The sequence below is a fragment of the Pan paniscus genome, chromosome 4, assembly GCF_029289425.2.
Source record: "Pan paniscus chromosome 4, NHGRI_mPanPan1-v2.0_pri, whole genome shotgun sequence".
In the NCBI taxonomy this organism is placed as follows: domain Eukaryota; kingdom Metazoa; phylum Chordata; class Mammalia; order Primates; family Hominidae; genus Pan; species Pan paniscus.
Genome location: NC_073253.2, coordinates 60,822,388 through 60,843,008, shown reverse-complemented (window position 1 = coordinate 60,843,008; position 20,621 = coordinate 60,822,388). Strand labels below are relative to the sequence as shown.

Genomic DNA, 20,621 nt, shown 5'->3' with positions numbered 1-20,621 from the left:
CTCTTTTTAAACTTTTGAAATCATGGGTTTTAGTTTATTATTTTTAATATATTTCTGAAAATATATAATATCAAGACTGTCTGATAATGCTTTTTTAATACTTTCCAGTTCTGCCAACATTCCTGTCATGCATCCTTAATAACAATGCTCTCCCAGAACCGGGATGGGGGGCGGTGAGGTGGGGTTGGTGGGGGAGTATGTTTCTGAGCTAGTTAAAGTCACTGAGGAGGGCCCATACCTCAATGTGTGTTGAGTTACAATTAGAAATTAGTCATGGAAGGACACGTCTACCACAGATATCTTTCCTCACATTTAAATTATTCCATTTCTTCCTACAGTCCTCCTCCTATCTTTAGTTCCATTTTAAATAACGCTTCATCCTACATACCCATTTATCTTGCTCCCTTTTTCTCCCTTTTGTCCCACTAGTATAAGAGATTGTGCTTCAGTAAACTATCCTGATGTGGAGAGAAAAAAATCAAAATGTGATCAATAATAATAGTTTAACGAGTTAAGATTGCACGCTCTAAAAACATAAGTGATTAACTGTTGGATGCCCAAAAGCACTCTTTGTTTCCTTTCCAAGTTGATGACTCTTCGTATATTTCCTAAAAAACAAAATCATAACAGGTATTAAAAATAGACCATTCTACTATATGAATGTAAAATATATTTGAATAAATCAGACAAATGAATATCACATCTATTTCAATGGCTCCTCTTTTAACAATCATGACGAGAGACATCATGGGCAAGGTTACATAGGGGAAGATAGAAAGTCTTTAGTTTTAAACACTTTTTTTTCTTTCCAAACATACCTACTACTTCAACATTTCTAAATATGCTTTTCCAAAGGCAAATATCTTCATTAACTGTTGAATTAAGTGATCACCTCTCAGAAGTTCCTAAACAAGTTTGAGCTGCCCTCTGGTATGAGCTGTTCTTTGACATATGCACTCTACCTACCTGCCACCCTTCCCTATATCACAGATGATCTCAAAGCACAGGCCGAGACTAGAACCAGACTAGAAGTTACATAGTTTGTGGAAAGGAGGGATAAGGAGAACATATCACTTTCTCTTCTCACTCTCTAGTCACATTCCATTTCTGTAGGGAGAGGAATTCAAATTCAACTGTCCTCTGAACTCCTGCACTTCCTCGGACTCTCTATGGACAAACAAAAGCAAAATACGAAGCCCAGCTAGTCCTCAAAGCATGAAAACAAGAATATGCCCCAACTCCTGCTCATTACCTGTATTTCTGGGGTTGCTCCCATCTACTTTCTGTCCACTGACTGTGCACCCTTTCCTCCCTGGTGAAGAAAGCTACCCCTGCCTCCCAGGCTTGCAGCTGATCTTAGAATGCTCTTCCTACCTCTCCCTCTCTGGGGGCCTGCCTCCTGTTCTATCAAAATTGTGTCAGCCTTGTTTATAGCAAGGGAACAATATATCTGAGCTTCACTAAGTTTCCTTTCACATATTCTATCCTCTAATCCCTACGTATTCTCTTATAACAATGGGCTTCAATTTTATTCTGAAAACATGGTCATCAAATTTCCCAGGCCCTGGTTATGAGTCCAACTTGCTTATTTCTACCACTGACTGAGGCAGGTCCCCTGGGAAGGAGGGGAGAAGTGCCCTTTAAAAGCCTTGGCTCTCTGCTCTGGTCTTTTGATCTACTGAGCTGTTCATTAACTCCTCAGCTTTCTGTCAACCACAACGCTGTAGGCAATTCTAGACAATTCTAGACATTGAATGTGCAACCACAGAACAATCCCACTGTTAATGTTACTACACCAGGGGAGAAACTAGGGAGTTGGGCCTTTTCATCCCATCAGAATGCTCTATTTAACCAGAGAATTACTTGCCCTTATTGACAGAAAACATGCCAGAAGTTCCTATTTCTGTTTTTAAATCCACTCACTGCATTTTCTCAGAGGGAGCAATATCTGACCTTTTTTTTTTCTTCCCTAAAAAGGACCTCTAGGAAAAAAAAGCCTCTTTCACTTTAAAGAATTTCTATTTTAGCCATTACCTAAATAGCTAATGCATTATTCTCACTCTCCAACAGAAAGACCCTCTAATTCAAGGGAATTATAATCCAAGGAAAATAACTTCATGTATGAACCCCTCCAACAGTCCAGACTAGGAATTCTCACTGTTATCACTCATTGAGGCTTACTGTGTGCCATGCATTCTTTGGGGCACATATTTTTCATGCTTAACAAATCTTGGAAAGAAGATATTTCACAGATAAAACAAGATACTACAGTGAGTAAAAAGTCCATAAATATGAGGGGATTTATCTAAAAATTCCTGAGAAAAATCAGGTCCACATGCTAAAATGTGTTATTTTCTTAACTTACCTTTTTCCATATGGGCACCTTGGCTTTTAAAGTATCAATGGCATAGCTCACAGCTTCAAGAGATGCAGCTCTGTGGGCTGAGGACACAGCAATGATTATGCTTGCTTCTGACACTGGAACCAAGCTTTAACAAGATGAAGAGAAAAAAAAATCACCATCATCTCTGAATCTACGTGTTAAAGAATCTGCTAGACAGATGAAAAAAAATCCAGGTATGCAGTCTTAGAATTATACTGTAGTTCTATTTTACGTAAACATACAGTTAGAAAAGAGTAATTAATTGCAGTAGCATTCAGCAGAGGCAGTAGATGAGGCTGATGCTACAGCTAATTTGTTAGAATCTATCCACTAAACCCTCCTGATGGGCACCAAGGAAAATCCTTTCATTGATACAGCAAACAACTGACTCAACAAGGCACAGTGCCAAGTAATGCCTAGAAATACAAAGTTAGGTCCTAACGAGTATAATACAAAATTTAAAATAATACATATCAAGTAATAGGAGTAATATTAACCATTAATAAAACTACTGGTTACTAATAACAAACTAGTAACTAACAGAGTATGATAGACACAGTCTCAATTACTGGCTTCTTTTTAAAGCCAAGAACTCTTCTCTTTTTAGGGGTACAAAAAGGCAAACCACTCTAATGACTTTCAGAGGCATTTATATCAAAAAGAATCTGTCACAGATTGTCATAGGGCCTGCAAGTCTTGGCACAAGTGCAGTTTGTTACAGCAACAGAGGCAACAAGAGCTCTCCCAATATCAAAACCCACTAGGCAGTCCCTAAAGGTACTAACAGCCATCCCTATTGTCCTCCAAAAATAATACATGAATATTCCTCTCATGGTAATATAGAATTCCTAAGAAAGATTCAAGAATCAGTTAGTACAAAGATGGAAAACAATTATACTTAACTTTTAGAGTGATAAAGGAAATCATACCCAAGTCTATGGAACACTGCTATGTGTTTGACTGGCCATTTCTGCCTAATGTCACTACAAATCTTTCTGACTTCATTTTCCGCCATGGGTAGATATGCTTCATATTCTAAGCTAATGACTTTTTTCCCTTCAAAGTTATTTCTTGTAGTCCCTTTAAAAATGAAAAAAAAGAAAGAAAAAGAAAACAATTAAAATAAGGTTTTTCCCTACAAAAGAAATAGCACGTTAATAAAAAAGGAATAGTTTTAATAGTAAATTAATAGTAAACAAGCAGCATACCAATTCTTCTAAAACTACTTTGAAATCTTCTAAAAACAAAATTTGATTAGGAAAATAAAACAGATCTTCACAAAGATGAGCACGATTAAGCAAGCTTATTAAAAACACTCACCTGGCAAACCGGGCAATATTCCTCTTCTGACTAATAGATACTTAAAAGGAAAATATTTATGTTCCCAGGACTATCAAGTACATTTTTACCTTCAATTTTGGAAAATCTAGAATTCTCTCTCCTAACAATGACTTTTATCCTACTTTTCAAAATCCCTTGTAATTTAATATAGGTTAATTTGAAGGTTACTAAAACAAAACAAGAACTAAAAAAAAGTCTACCCACCATCATCGGTAATCTTCGTTTAAAGTTCAGTATTTCAAACTCCTCCGTTAACACTGAACATGGAAAGCACATGCTAATTTCTATTGTCTTATACAGTGATAGATGCAATGAAAATTACAACTCACCTACAAATAGGGATATTGCACCACAGAGCGGAGAAATCACCAACTGTGAGACTTCATCTACTGAAAGTTTCTCAGCAGTAAAGTTTATAACATCTTTAGATTTCTCTTCAACTTCATCCATATCTTTCCTAGAAATAATACATTAACAAACCTTAACAGAAGTCCTAGGGGTAAAACACTCAACAACTTATAGGCTCTTTCAATTTATATTTTTTTCTACATTATGTCGATGTAAAAGGAAGAGGCTGTGGCACAAAATATAAAGAGTTTACATGAGTCAAATCAAGGACAGTGGCCCAGGATACTTCCAAGATACCTTGGGGAGTTCCTTTGGGGAGCACTCCCTCGGCCTTTGTTGCAAGCAGGTTTGTAAAGGCAAAGGGAACAAAAAGTGGGCTGATAACAATGATACAAAGTTTCACCAAGAATTCTCACTGGCATACAGAGATAATGTTGATCACTGATTGGCTGTACACTGTTTAACTATAGGGTGGGTACAAGTTAGAGTGTCCAGCATATGGACTTTATGGTTTCTTAGCTTCAGCTAGTCTGCAGCCCTCATAATAAGTGGCTTCAAGGGACCAGTGGCTCACACCTGTAATCCCACCACTTTGGGAGGCCGAGGCGGGTGGATCATTTGGGGTCAGGAGTTTGAGACCAGCCTGGCCAACATGGTGAAACCCCGTCTCTACTAAAAATACAAAAATTAGCCGGGCGGTAGTGGCACACATCTATAATCCCAACTACTTGGGAGGCTGAGGCAGGAGAATTGCTTGAGCTTGGGAGGTGGAGGTTGCAGTGAGCTGAGATTGATCGTGCCACTGCACTCCAGTCTGGGCGACAAAGTGATACCCCATCTCAAAAAAAAAAAAAAAGAAAAAAAAAGGTAATGATGCAGCTTAAGGGGGAGTGACATGACTGCCATTTCATTCCAGTGCCTTTCTGTGCCTCTTAATGTTTTATCTGACGGGCTCACATTCCTCAGATAAAAAGTTTCTTTTCTTTTTTTCCCCACCATTAAATGTGTTAGGAGGCATGATTTGATCTGAATGATAAAAATAAGCAAGTGTAAAAATTAACAAAACTCAATTATGTGTATTAATATTCATAATGAATCAGGCATGACATAAAAAGTAATCCATTATTAACATGATCACTAAAATATAATCTATCTCAATGCCAATATATTCCAAATTCTGTAACTGCTATGCATATCTCCCATCAAGATACAGTGGAGGTATTGCCACTTTCACCTACATGCCCATCCCCTCTCACCACTATGGTACCAAGCACCACACCTAAAGCTGTCTTTTTCTTTATCCAACAAAAAAGGAAGAACAGAAGTGACAGTGATTCTACTGGAACTGGGTTCCCTTCACAAACTGGCAAAACCCCAGGTAAGTAACTGAGGAAATAAGGGAATGAACTGCACACTTACTTACTAGGTATTGTGCAAAGCCCTTTGCCATGCATTTCTCATTTAATTCCTCAAACATTACTACATACTCACTAAGGGCCAGAGACTAGGGCCAGGCACTAGATATCAATCAGGGGAGAAAGAAGCTCAAGCTCCTTTCCTCAGGGTGCTTACATTCAAATAGGAGAAACAAAGCATTACAGGAGAAACTCAGAATTACAAATAGGGATAACTTATGGAAGTAAACAGGCTTCAGAGACAGAACCTGGGGTCTGGGGGAGATTTCTCTCAAGAGGCTCTATGAAAAGTTGCGACCTGAAAGATAAGGAGGAAGTCTTGTAAAGAAACCAGGGCACAGGCCCCCAGGCAGAGAGAGGGAGTGGCCAATGCCAAGGCACTGGGACAAGAAAGGGTGTGATGTGCTCCAGAACCTAGAACGAACGGAGAGAACTGGGCAGGCTGAGGCTGGACAGGTAGGTAGAATCTTGCAGGCAATGAGGAATATAATTATTAATCCTGTAAGGTTTCATCTGAATTGAAAGACGAGAGAAAGAAGGCTCAGAGAAGTTAAGGAACTCACTCAAGGTGCTGAAATTCCAACCAAGGAGTACTAGTTAAGCCAATGTTCTTTTTCCTATCTCCTTTCCACCACGGAAACAGCACAATTCTTTATACACCACTGGATTCCAGGATTTTTCATCTGCTACACAAGCCGCCTAAGTGTCTTCCACCTCTTTTTCTTGCAATAAAATATAGGTAATATAAATATGGTCTATGAGTTTCAAACCATACTGAGTTCCCACAACTTCTGATTTTACAAGACTACTAAAACCTAGCTGGCAGGTTTTAAAAATGCATAATACCAGTCCTGCGAAACACATTCAAGTAACACACAATGCTTTTGAGTAATCTTCGTAACCTTTTCAAAGAACAGCTGTAATTACCACAAATATCCCTTTAATGGCAGCCTATAGTTTTCTGAATAAATTCGAAATTCCAAAAAACTGCATTTTTAGAACCTCCTGAAATCATGTTGGTGATATGGTGACCACAGTTTCTAAATAGCATTGAGATACATATCTGACAAGAGATTCTTCTATTATTTCCAGATAGTAGGCCTGAGAAAGAAGCCTAGTGTTGACATGAGAGGCAATCTGTTTTACAGATTGATTCTTCATTTCTTGTGGCATTGCCCTCCAGGAGGGTGGGGAAAAAATGGGTGAAAAAAGATAAAAAGGCATCCTTGGCTTGTTCCTTTCTTTAATGGAACCAAGTTTTTGCCATTAAGTATGATATTTACTCCTGATTTTGAATAAAAATCCTATCAAATTAAGAAAGTCTCCTTTCATTCCTAACTTACCAAGAGTTTTTATTCAGGGATGACTGTTAATTTCTACTGTTTGTTCCTCAGCTGACAATAAATTAAGCCTCATTCTGTCTGTACTTATAAGCAGCCTGATCTCTCCACACTATACTGAACAATGTTCTTGTATATTATCCTACTTGAATATGGACTAAGTTGTTTAGAAAGATGACAAGGTAGCATGGGTCAAAGAGCCACCTGCAACACAGCCATAACAATAAAGCTATTCCTTTAGTTCTGGGCAATGATTAGCTCTCTTTTCAGGCATTATTAGCTGTGAAATTTTTCTACATTTTCCATGGCCAGGAGAGCTATTATCTAGTATTAGCAAGTGTGGTTGGAAAAAAGTACACAGACAGTCCAATAATATGAGTTCAAATGTTGTCTTTTGAAAACCTCTTGAATCCTCAGCAAAAAGAACAAAGCTGGAGGCATTACGCTACCCAACTTCAAACTATACCACAGGGCTACAGTAACCAAAACAGCATGGGACTGGTACAAAACAGGACACATAGACAAATGAAATAGAACCCAGAACCCAGAAATAAAGCTTCACACCTACAACTATCTGATCTTCAACAAACCTACAAAAACAAGCAATGGGGAAAGGATACCCTATTCAATACATGGTGCTGGGATAACTAGCTAGCCATGTGCAGAAGACTGAAACTGGGCCCTTTCCTTATACCATATATAAATATTAACTCAAAATGGATTAAAGACTTAAATGTAAAACCAAAAACTAGAAAAACCCTGGAAGACAATCTAGGCAACACCATTCTGGACATAAGAACAAGCAAAGATTTAATGACAAAGAAGACTCAAAAAGCAATTGCAGCAAAAGCAAAAATTGACAAATGGGATCTAATTAAACTAAAGAGTTTTTGCATAGCAAAGGAAACTATCAACAGAGTGAATAGACAACCTACAGAATGGGAGAAAAATTTTGCAAACTATGCATCTGACAAATGTCTAACATCAGCATCTCTAAGGAATTTTTTAAAATTTATGAGAAAAAACAACCCCAATAAAAGTAGGCAAAGGACATGAACAGGAACTTTTCAAAAGAAGACATACATGTGGCCAACAATCATATGAAAAGAAAGCTCAACATCACTGATCATTAGAGAAATGCAAATCAAAACCACAATGAGATACCATCTCACACCAGTCAGAAGAGCTATTATTAAAATAACAGATGCTGGCGAGGACGTGAAGAAAAAGTAATGCTTATACACTGCTGCAGGGAGTGTAAATTAGTTCAATCATTGTGGAAGACAGGGTGGCCTAGAGACTGAAATGCCATTCAACCCAGCAATCCCATTACTGAATATATACCCAGAGAAATATAATTGTTCTGTCATAAAGACACATGCACACGTCTGTTCACTGCAGCACTATTCACAATAGCAAAGACATGGAATCAACCTAAATGCCCACCAGTGGTAGACTGGATAAAGAAAATATGGTACATATACACCATGGAATACTATGCAGCCATAAGAAAGAACGAGATCAAGTCCTTTGCAGGGACATGGATGGAGCTGGAGGCCATTATCCTTAGCCAACTAATGCGGGAACAGAAACCAAATACCAAATGTTCTCACTTACAAGTGGGAGATAAATATTGAGTACACATGGACACAAAGAAGGAAACCATAGACACTGGAGCCTACTTGAGGGTGGAGGGTGGGAGGAGGGAGAGGATCGAAAAAATAACTGATGGGCACTAGACTTAATACCTGGGTGACAAAATTATCTGTACAAGAAACCGCCATGATACAAGTTCCCCTGAACTTAAAAGTTAAATAAATTCTTTTTAATTTGGCTCTTTCACTTATTAGCTATGTGATTAGCTATGTGATCAAAGCCAAGTTGTTTAAGTCCTCTGAATTTGTTTTTTTACCTGCAAAATATGGATATTAATATGTCACTGTGCCGGACACATAAGATCTCAATAAACCATGTTAAATGAAACATATCAAACTGATATGTTTATTGTAATTAAACTGCTTACAATAGACTTGATGCAGAAATGGTGCTAGATATTCATAAATCTGTTGGCACCAATGAAGAGTTGCTGCATCAATAAAGATTTGGTACAGACAGACTTACAAAGAATATACATTAACAGCAAACCACATACACTTTATCATCTGTATGATCCTTCCCCACACGACTGATTAAGAAAAACAAATCTCACATACCTAGATGGCTCAAAAGCACTATCCTCCACTAATGGGGGGGATAACGGCAATTTCGTCTCCAGGTTGAAGCACGAGGAGCTGATCTCCAAGCTCGACATATTCTTGACGAACAGCAAATATTATCTGATTTCTAACATCAGCCAATCTAAAGGGGAAAAAATATGACTCAAAGTATCAACGCTAAGATAGACCTCAAATCGCTTCAGCTGCAATTAGAGATATTACATAGATATATAAAGCATCACCTGCAAAATTACCAATTAAATTTACACACAGTATATGCAGAAAGGACATATCCACTGAAGAACATACTTATACACCACAAAGATACGTTAAACTGCTGTCAACTCTTTATTGGATGTTGTATGCCTTGGGGAATTAAACAACAAAAAAATGCACAAAAAACCCACCAGACTGGAGGCAACACTCAAACCAGGTCAAAAGAAAAGTTTCCAATCAGTACATGGCCTTTCCAGGGTCCTTCTATCCATGTGTTCAAGCACAAGTATAGCTGCCCACAAACTATGCCTGTACACATTATCCTGCTCGAATATGGATTAAGTTGCTTAGAAAGATGAAAAGATAGCATAGGTCATAAAGCCACCTGCAACACAGCTTTATTAGCTGTTCCTTTATACCTGAACAATGGTAAGCTTTCTTTTCAGGCACAGTGAAAACGTATACAAGACCAGCTGTCTCCCTCCAGGTAAAGCAGAATGGGAGACCCCACTGTGTTTTATTGATTATCAGGCCACTGTAAGAGCAACTTAAAAGATATGAAATCATGAAGTGGTTTGCTTTTAAACACTTATTGTGGAGTATCTTTTACATAGAACTAGGACTTCCAGGTTAAACACCTATACAAGCTTAAGTGACACCATTAATATTCCTGAATCACCCTCAAATAAGTCACTTTTATATTTTGTTCCAAAAAGAACTTGAAGTGGGAATGACATAAGTAAAATTATACGTTTTTCAAGAACCAGAAAAAAAATTAAATATTACAAAAACTCAAATTCAGCAGCATCTAGGATTTGTTGTAACTCATTTTTCTTACAATCTTAGAAATTTCTATGTTGAGCTCTCTAAAGAGAGGGGCAGAACAAAATGTTTAAAGCACACATTTTTAACAGAATTTGTAACAATTTCATTTAATGTTATAAAATTGCAGAAGTGACACGTGCAGTGTTTTGTAAATTATCAAAGAGAATATAATCATGTCCCTCTGCGGTTCACTGTGTTTTGGGGTAAAATATCTTTAACCTTTCTTAAAATACGGTGCACATTTAGAGTTTTTCAGGTGTTCCAAAAAAATACAACTAACGATTCTTTTTGACATTAAGCACGGAAATCGAAATTAACCTTATTTTTACTTTTATCATTTATGTATTTTGAAAATATTTAAGTGTTACTCATATGCATTCTACAAATTTTTAACTACCCAGGATGTCGAGTTTCTATCTCCTTCCACAACTGCAACGCTTTTATTTCTTGCGGCACAGAAATGGTCTCTGAACGAACTCCTGTTATTTCAGCACTTTTTGCAAAATACAATACTTCAACCTGAAAGTAAAGAAAACGCTTTTAATAACAACTCATACTCGTTTTCTGACTGTCAATGTTGAGCAGTTTTCTCATTTTCCAAATGTATTGCTTTAATCAAAGACAAATTTTATAAAGAAAATTAAATAACCCGTAAAAAATTTCAGTATACCTACAAGTTCAAATTCTGAAAACTTGTTGTTTTAAATACAATTCAGACTAATTTCTGGATGCCTTTTAGTTTTACAAACTTAAGTGTGCCATCATTAAAATCCTAAGTATTTATCTTCTAGGAAAACATGTTAAGCCTGCCTTAATTGATATAAAAGTATAGCACCTTTTATAAATATGTAAGCAAAGAACAAATGTTTGAGTCAAGAGATGAGTTACACAAATAAAATAAATGAATAAATAAGCGAAAAACCTGTTTCTCACGGTTGTCAAATGACCTTAGATTCCGGTCTGTATAACATCGTCCCCAGACGCTAAGGATTAAGTTATGCAACATAGTAAATCTGACATTTACAGAAGCAAGTAGGTTTGAAACACACGACAGACTGGAATTTGCTAGAACAAACTTGTGCCAGCAGCCTGGTATGTAAGGGATCCGACGAAGTAAAATAGGCACCTGTCACTCCGTGCAAACAACTCTTTACGGAATAATTACAGGTTTGCAAATGATCAAGGGTGTAGAAATCCACAGATGAAGCACAGTTCTTCACAAGAATTCTCCATGAGGTGCATTTCTTTTTAGATTAAAATTTTAGCTTCATCAAAACGAATAATCTGGGAAAGAGGTGGTCATAAAAGGTGGAGGCGCCTTCAGAACGAGTCCGTCCTTGCTGCCGTGAGCTGACAAGAGTTCTCGGAGAGGACCCGACTTCTGCTGGGGCAGTGGCAGTAAAGCCCGGAGACAGGAAGGGCCCGGGGGCGGGGGCGGGGGCGCCCCCGAACCCAAGACGCAGGCCAGGTTGGGGGCTAGTGGGGAGGTCCGACTGACCAAGGCTGGGTATGTGGAGGGAAAGGGCGGGAGAGACACGTCGAGGAGGGCTCCGCACCCAGGCCCGCACGCACACCCGCCACCCTTACCTGGCACAGCGGCACCATCCCGCCTAGGACAGCGGGACCGAATCACGGCCGCAAAGGCGCAGGCGCGGGCTCACCCGGAGCGCAGGCGTAACCCGACGGCGCTCAGCCCCCGCCTGCGCCTGCACGGAGCATGCGCACAAGCAGCTCCGCCCCGCGCCGGGCTCTGGCTGTTTCCCTCAGGCGGCTTGTTCCACGCCAGGATTAGTTTTGCTTCGCAGATGGGCCGTGGTGGTGAGAGGAAGCAATCAGTATGGAAATGGAGAAATGGCTTACCATGCATGTCCTTCTCCCCAGGAGGGAGGTCGTGGTGCAGGCGAGCAGGCGCCAAACTCACCTGGACACTTGCCGCCTGCGTTATGGAGGCTTAGCTAATAACCTTGCAGGGGCCTTCAGGCTTTTCCACTAGCTCACCTTTAGGCTTCTGACCCTTTTACCTACGGTATGTGAACCTCGAAAATTTGAGACAGGTCTCAGTTAACTTAAAAAGTTTATTTTGCCAACGTTGAGGACATGCCCGTGACACAGCCTCAGGAAGTCCTGAGGACATGTGCCCAAGGTGGTCGGGGCACAGCTTGGTTTTATACATTTTAGGGAGACAGGAGACATCAATCAATATGTAAAAAGTACATTAGTTCCTTCCAGAAAGGCGGAGACCGTTAAAAGCAAGCCCCGCCCCCCCCCAACTGGGGGCTTCCAGGTAGGTAATAGACAGATAGTAGCATTCTTTTGAGTTTCTGATAAGTCTTTCTAAAGGAGGCAATCAGAATATGCATCTATTCTCTGTCAGCAAAAGAGGTGACTTGAATAGAATAGGAGGCAGATTTGCCCTGAGTAATTCCCAGTTTGAAGGGGCCCAAGATTTTTTTCATTCACAGGTATATGATTAGTGTTTCTTAAAGACTTAGAATATCCGCCTGGTCAGAACTTTCGAACTGTATCACTTTTCCTGTTTATTGGCTGCTCGGTAATTGTATACTGTCCAACCAACTTTCCCAATTCTTGTCAACAAGAACTCTTGGCTTTAAATTGCTTGCATCGTTAAGTGGATGTAAGTTATATGTCCCTTTCCTTGGAGCTCACAGTCCTAGGTAGGAGAGTTTTAAATATGAATGATAATTCCCTGTAATACTAAGGATATGTGTTACATTTCAAGGGTGGAAGGGGAAAGTAGTTGTGTCACCTGGGGAGTGAGAAGATGCTGAGAAGGTAAATCTGCTAGAATAGTGGCAGTAAATGACAAGAGTGGGAGTAGAGCATGAAGAAATTTCACTTGCCTCTGACAAGCCACAGGGATATGAAGAAGCATAGTAAGTTCACAGAAGGTCAAGTAGTTGGCAAGGCAGGTGTGCCTCCAGCAAAGAAGGAGGTGATGAGAAGTGAGGCTGGAGAGTCCTTGGTAGGAAAAATTGACAAGGAGCAATGAATACCAATGTGTATCCTGGTAAAGTTGCTAAACATAAAGGATAAAGACTATATTCACACCCAGGCATAAAAACAAGGGAATGACAATAGTGGCCTTAGACTCCTCAGTGGCATCTGATGCCAGCAGGTGGCAATGTGCAGTGTGTAAAAAAGGCTGAGAACAAAAGCATGATCCCATAATATTACAGCCAAACTGGTGGGGCAGGATTCTCCTAAATCAGCAAAAACTCGAAAAACACAATACCCAAGAACCCTTCTTAAAAATCTTTCTTGGGCAAAAAGTCCACTCAATCAAGAGTAATCAAAGTAAATAACTCAGCAATAAAGGTATTAATATGGGAAAAATGAAAAACTAAAAAAACTGGCATTGAGATTTTAATCCATTCAAACATAAAACTAAGATATCAATTATGGGATTATGATTATAAAATAAAATGTAAATGACATCAGAATATTTAAAAAAAATGGAAACTGTCCAAAATGGGAACATATAGTTACAAAATATCAATTCAGGTTTCTTAATATTTTTCATAATCTTCTTTATTTTAGAAAATATTTTAGGAGCAACTATCTTTTACAAATAAACAATAATCTGATGATTTATAATCCTATCAGTTTCACCAGTTATTTTATTGATAAATTCAAGTAAATATAGGTTAATAATATTGCCTTGCTTTCATTTTTTTATTTTCTAATTCCTAATGAGGTGAATCTTTTCATATTTTCATTGAGCACTTATACTTCTCTGTGAAGTTTCTGTTCACATCGTTTATTCATTATGCTGTAGATATGACACAGTTCTTTTTTTTTTTTTTTACAAAATACAGCCCCATCTATAATTTGTGGATATGCAAGCAAAACTGATACCAAAATATTCCAGGCTTATTCCATAGGCTTTGATTTTACTTTTCTTATGAATTCATTAATTAAATCAGTGAATCATCACAATGGTATATAAATTATTTTAGTAATAACAAAATGACTTTATGAACATTTGCATTTCACTTAAGCTACAATTTTTTGTGAAAACATAGTTGGAGCCACCATTTTCCCAGTTATTTTTACCATAAGGAATCTTACTTGGTTAAGAAAAAAAACAAGTTGAGGCAAAAACATTTCCATTTTGTTTTGAGATTGAAAAAAGACGAGATTCCATGAGACTAGAAATGTAGGAGCATCTCAGACCTTCACAGAACGCTCTGTTAGAAGATGAGAAACATAACGTTGCTTGTGAGAGGTAAAGCCAGCTGGACTTCCTGGGTCCAGTGGGGACTTGGAGAACTTTTCTGTCTAGCTAAAGGATTATAAATGCACCAATCAGCACTCTGTGAAAACACACCAATCAGCGCTCTGTGTCTAGCTAAAGGATTGTAAATGCACCAATCAACACTCTGTAAAAACGCACCAGTAAGCACTCTGTGTCTAGCTAAAGGATTCTAAATGCATCAATCAGCGCTCTGTAAAAATGTACCAATCAGCGCTCTGTGTCTAGCTAAAGGATTGTAAATGCACCAATCAGCACTCTGTAAAATGGACCAATCAGTACCCTGTAAAATGGACCAATCAGCAGGACGTGGGCAGGGTCAAATAAGGGAATAACAGCTGGCCCCCCCAGCCAGCAGTGGCAACCCACTCGGATCACCTTCCATGCTGTGGAAGCCTTGTTATTTCACGTTTCACAATAAATCTTGGTGCTGCTTACTTTTTGGGTCCATGCCACCTTGAAGAGCTGTAACACTCACCGCGAAGGTCTGAGCCTTCATTCTTGAAGTCAGTGAGACAAAGAACCCACCGGAAGGAACCAATTCCAGACACACGTGTAGTAGCAAATTATCAAAAATGTTCATTGCCTTTTCTGAAAAACAATTTTCCCAGAAACACCTGGCAGAGTCAGAGTTCATTGTGTCAAAAGAAAAACTTTGGACAAATTAAAATGAGCAAAGAACAATTTGTGAATTGTGCCCCTCTCCCAACCAGAACAGGTTCAAAGAGACTCCAGTGCTGCCACGTGATCAAAGAATTATGGACAAAAAAAGCAAATAAATTACAGGAAAAGAAAATGAGGTACAGAAACAGCTGGATTGGTTACAGCTTGGTGTTTACCTTACTTGAACAAAGTTCGAACAGTTGGCTGCCTTTGATGGCCTGCAACACAGTGATTGGTATAAGAGTAGGTTACAGCCTGTTTACACATGCAGTTAGGTTACAATTCACTGTGTGTTGAGAAACCTTTAGACCAAACTTAAAATTTGTAAGGAGGCAGCTTTAGGCTAAACTTGATTTAAAAGTTATTAGATGTTCCATCAGTCATTTCGCCAATAGGTAATAGGTTTTTTTGGTTTTGTTTTCTGTGCTATTAAAATAGTATATAAAACTTGTCATCATTGATTCTGATTTATCATGTTACAGTTCAGTCTCTAATTGAACTGAGCCTATTTTTTTCCCTAAAATCCAACCTATTCATCCATTTACACAGATTTTTTAAAATCTAAATATTTTATATCAAATTGCTAAAAATGTTTAGTCACATTCTTTTTCTATTGCTGCCCATATATTTTCTGCCATCATTTTCAGCTACTAAATAGTATCTAGTCCTAGATATCTGGTAACCCATTATCAGGAACTCTTCGTGAAATGCTTTAGTGACCTTGTTTAAGTCAGTAATAAAGTTGAGGTTTATAATCATATTCTATTACCAAAAAAAATACAGGTGATAGATTTTCAAATGTCAGCCCATGTCTACTCCTTTATTTCCCAGTGTGGCAGAATTTTTGAACAGTGAAAATATTTCTGTCTGAGGAAGTTTGGACTATGTGGTGTGAGATCTGTAGACATTGGACTAATGTCATTAACATATTTTAATATTTAAATTTATTAAAAAATAGATAATGCAGTAGTTACTTTTTGAAGGACGACTGAAGCAGGATATTTCCCTGACCCCTTCATGGGACCCATGTCAGAGGTGTTTACTCAGCCTGCTGCCCACAACTCCTCACAGGAGGGAGCGCACAAGTGAACGAGGGTGAGGACTGGAGAGCACCAGCACTGGAACAACCCGGCCACTTCGGCGCTAGTGGGATCAAACTCCATCACTTGGACACACTGTATTCCACCCCTCGTGGGAGGGAGCATGCAGGTGAGAGGATGCAGGAGTCAGGGTGAGCACTTTTGGGCTCCAGCAGGAGCAAACTCTGTGCAGGGCCCTGCAGCAGTGACTGTGGGGCTGCCTGTGACTCCCAAAGCCCCAGAGGACATGCTACAGTGCTCTTTTAGCTCTACCATCCGTAGGTGGCTTAAGTGTAAACAGCTCAGTGGGCCCTTTGCCTTTTTGCATGAGGCAGCTGCCCTAAGCAAGAGTAAAGGGCCAGTGTCACAGCCTTCTGTGTCTGTACTCATGACTCCTGAGCGCTTGTCCTGCATTCAGGGAAAATGAGGTTACACAAAAGAATTCACAGATGGTAAATGCAGGATATTTTATTCCCAGCGAAAGTGGCTCTCAGCAGGAAGGAGAGCAGAAAAGGGGATGGGCTGGGTAGGTAATCTTCCCCTGAAGTCCTGCCATCTCTGGCTGGATTTTTCTCCAAAGTTACACCATCAAAATGTCCCTCTGAAATCAAGCCACTTCTCTCTGACATCCAGCCGTAGTCCCTCACGTCCAGTTGCTTCTCCTCTCTGCTGGCTGAGTCTGTGGTCTTTATAGCACAGGATGGCGGGCAGGGTGGGCCATGGGTAATTTAGGAAAAAGCAACATTTGAGCAGACAAAAGGGAGAGAAGTTCTCTACTTTGGGCTGCGGTTTCAGGCTTTTTGGCTTGAGGGTGGGGTTTTGTCAGGGACCCTCCCTTTTCTGCCTAAAATTTCTCTGCCTCCTGCCTCTATCACTGTATCACTAGTTTGAAGTAAACCCATCTGGAATTACTGATTTTAACAAATCACACAGAATTTCAAGCACCTTTCTATGCAAATGACTTGTGAAGACATAGAGTATAGTATGCTGTTAACAAACAGCCCAGCAGTGTGCCTTGCACCTTGTAGGTGTACAAAATATTAAGTCAATTTTATAATTGAAGGAGGTAATTTTAAAATGCTACATCCATGTTGTGTAATTTTATTCATTGGTCATTTTAAATAAAAACAAAAGCCAGAATAAACCATATATATTGTACTTGTTAGTTTATTCAAGGAAATTTAGGTCAAAAGAAGCACACCTCCTGTGGTTAGTTATTCCAACTGCAAATCATTCACCTTAAAATGAAAGAACATGGCTACAGGAGCTTTTTGCAAATATGTTCTTCACTGATGATTTTCTAAAATGTATACATCAAATCCCCCAGTTTCAGATGCCAGAGGAAAGCCAGATCTTGTAATTTCATTTCTGCAAAAATCTAAGATATGCACAACAAATGGATTTTAGAAACAGAAAAATATACCACACAGATGTTGAACAATGAGAACCAAAGCTCTTTTTTTTTTTTTTTTTTTTTTTTTTTTTTAAGATGGAGTCTCACTCTGTCACCCAGGCTGGAGTGCAGTGGTGTGATCTCAGCTCACTGATACGGCTGCCTCCCGGGCACAAGTGATTCTCCTACCTCAGCCTCCCGAGTAGCTGTGATTACAGGCATGTGCCACCACGCCCGGCTAATGTTTTTGTATTTTTAGTAGAGACGGGGTTTCACCATGTTAGCCAGGCTGGTCTCGAACTCCTGACCTCAGGTTATCTGCCCACCTCAGCCTCCCAAAGTGCTGGGATTACAAGCGTTAGCCACCGCTTTTAAGGAGCATATTGTGGGCTCTAGAAAGCTCCTAAAACTGCCTTTTCAGATGTGTTAAGAAGGAGAGCTGAGGAAAAAAGTCTGCAATATCTCACCAAAGGGAAGTTGGTGAAGCAGAAGTCTTCATCAAAATAGAAATAAGAACTGAGGCAGTGAAGGTAAAAAAGGACCTGAGCCCAGAGTCCTTGGTGGATTGCCCAGGTAAAGTTCTTCTAGTCTTAACAGTGCTCGGTAAGGAAGCCAGATCTACCTTTTATTAGCCTTTCAGCTCTGGCCGTAGAAATGATTGATGCCTGAGTATAGGGCAAGAGTATAAACTGAGCTACATCTCCTTAAAAGTAGCAGAATTCAGAGGTCCAAGTTGAACTAAGGATTGAGGATTATCTGAATCTCAAGTTTATTCCTGGACTGAAAGAGAATATACCTGGTGATGTGATGTGTTATGAACTGCATGTCTGTGTCCCCCCAAAATGCATAGGTTAAAATCCTAACCCCCAAGCTGATGGTATTTGAAGGTGGGCATTTTGAGATAATTAGGACATGAGGGTGGAGCCCTTATGAATGGGATTAATGCCCTTATAAACGCGACTCCAGAGAGCCTGCTCACACTCTCTTCTATTTGAGAATACTGCAAGAAAGTTGTCCATTGGCAACTCGGAAGAACCCTCACTAGAACCCAACCATACTGGCACCCTCATCTCAGACTTCCAGTTTCCAGAACTGTGAGAAATAAATTTCTGTTATTTATAAGCCAACCAATCTATAGTACTTTGTAATGGCAGCCCAAACTAAGACACTAAGTAAACCCAGACTGAAGACCTTTAACAAAACTGCAAATGAGAAACAGCCCAGTTTGGCTAATGGAGGATGTCTTCCAAGTCTATTCTCACCCTACCCCATGCCCTTGGGCTACAGATAATTCTTCACTGCACTTCAGGGGTCAGCACAATTTTTTGTAAAAGGCCAGACTGTAAATGTTTAGACTTCCCAAGCCGTGTGATCTCTGTCACAACTACTGAGCTCTGCTATTGCACATGAAAGCAGCCAGAGGCAAAGAGCAAAAGAGTGAGTATAGCTCTGCTTCAGTGAAATTATTTGCAAAAAGAGGAGATGGGCCAATTTGTCCCACAGGCCATATTTGCTGACCATTGCAGTGTAGTTCATAAAGTAAGGAAAAGAGAAAAGAAGTAAGGGAGAATTCAGCCACATTACCAGCAGGTTAACTAGGTTTGGACAAATAAGTTTCAGTAAAATGAGAAACAAACAGGAAAAACATAAACCAGTTTAAGGAGGGGAAAATATATATTTCAGCCCAAAATAAATAAAGCTAATATGAAAAAGGTAGTGTGCAAATAATAGACCAAAGGATATATTCTAGTGGAAAGCAAACCTCCTCCCAAAGGGAAAATTCCCTAGCGTACTTCACACCCCAAGAGTTTACAAGGACACTAATTTGTATAAGAAGACTTTGAGGATAAGATAAAATCATAACATAGAAATAAAAGGTTATAAGAAAGTATTAAGGACTAATATGATAACAATTACAGAAGCAAGCAATAAATAAATGAGAAAGAGGAAAAAAATGCCACCAGTGGTAGAGACTCATTATTGCTTGAGAACAGCACTGTCCCGAAGAACTTTCTGCAGTGATCGTGATGTTCTGTAACTGTGCTGTTCAATACAGTATCCACAAGTGCCTACTGAACACTTAAAGTGTGGTTAGTGGAGTCAAGGAATTGAATTTTAAACTTTATAATTTATTTAATGAATTTAAATTCAAATAGCCACACTTGGCTAGCAGCTATTGATTCAACTGCAGTTCTGGAGGAAACACTGGAGTCAATTTCAATGAACACAGAAAAAAAGAAAACAGGTTAAACAAATACAGATAACATGATAAAGGGAGAATAGATACAAAACCCACAGAATATGAAGTTAACCTTTGTCCCTGAGTAAGAATAAGCAAATGGAATATGACATACATTTTAGGTTATAATAGAAGACAACTTTCTTAAATAAAGGAGGAATTTACATTACAGATTCAAAGGACAGTGTATTCCCGTAAAATTTAGAAACCTAATGAAATATTTCCTGGTCTTTATTGGATTTTAAGAATAAAATGTCTTCAGGTATCTGGGAAGAATATAAAAAGTTACACCTGAATGAAAATTGAGCTACTTTGTGATTTCTTCACAGTCGCATTTATTATCAAAAGGCACAGAACATTGTCTGCAAAATGCTGAGGGAAAGAAACTGAGCCTAAAATGTCTTACATTCAGACATATTATCATTAAGCTATAAAGACAGCAGGCAAATATGAAATAATTTGGGAAATACAGTACACATAGGACTATCTTATGAAACCTTCCATATAATAAAATCTAATCAAACAGGAATTAAAGTGAAAGCCATTGTAAAAAAGACCAATGGCAAACTGAACTATTTAAATATACAACCAAGTTTAAATAAACATGGAAATTATGGTTATAGAATATAAATGCATTTTAACTTAAGAGGTGAATATTACAGTATGCTGAATTACCTTAGGCCTGGTTCCCCAGAAGTACCACCTGAAATGCGAAAACAAAGTCATTTATTAAGGAAATGCTCCCCAGAAATACTGGCAAGGAAGTGGGAAAGGTAAGTAGGGAAAGGGGAGAAAGCAAACAAGAATACAAAGGTGTAATTTCAGGCAAAACTCCAGCAGAGCAGAGATGAGGATTTCTGATTAAACACGGCAGGTTGAGCACCTGTTTA

General features: G+C 38.9%; 1 protein-coding gene and 1 long non-coding RNA gene across 2 annotated transcripts; one reads left to right on the top strand and one right to left on the bottom strand.

Moving 5' to 3' along the window:
• Positions 1 to 3: 3 nt before the first annotated feature.
• MOCS2 (molybdenum cofactor synthesis 2) lies at positions 4 to 11,633 on the bottom strand. The gene is made up of 7 exons (XM_003827353.5): positions 11,211 to 11,633; positions 10,482 to 10,603; positions 9,041 to 9,185; positions 4,054 to 4,181; positions 3,313 to 3,463; positions 2,366 to 2,489; positions 4 to 608 (listed from the first exon to the last, which is right to left on the bottom strand). Exons 3-7 carry the CDS (start codon positions 9,136 to 9,138, stop codon positions 543 to 545), a joined length of 567 nt encoding a protein of 188 aa, XP_003827401.2. The 5' UTR covers positions 9,139 to 9,185; positions 10,482 to 10,603; positions 11,211 to 11,633; the 3' UTR covers positions 4 to 542.
• A 168-nt stretch (positions 11,634 to 11,801) lies between these two features.
• LOC130541519 (uncharacterized) lies at positions 11,802 to 17,246 on the top strand. Its single transcript, XR_008955576.1, has 2 exons — positions 11,802 to 12,110; positions 15,979 to 17,246. It is a non-coding gene; the product is annotated as an uncharacterized LOC130541519 (long non-coding RNA).
• Positions 17,247 to 20,621: the final 3,375 nt, after the last annotated feature.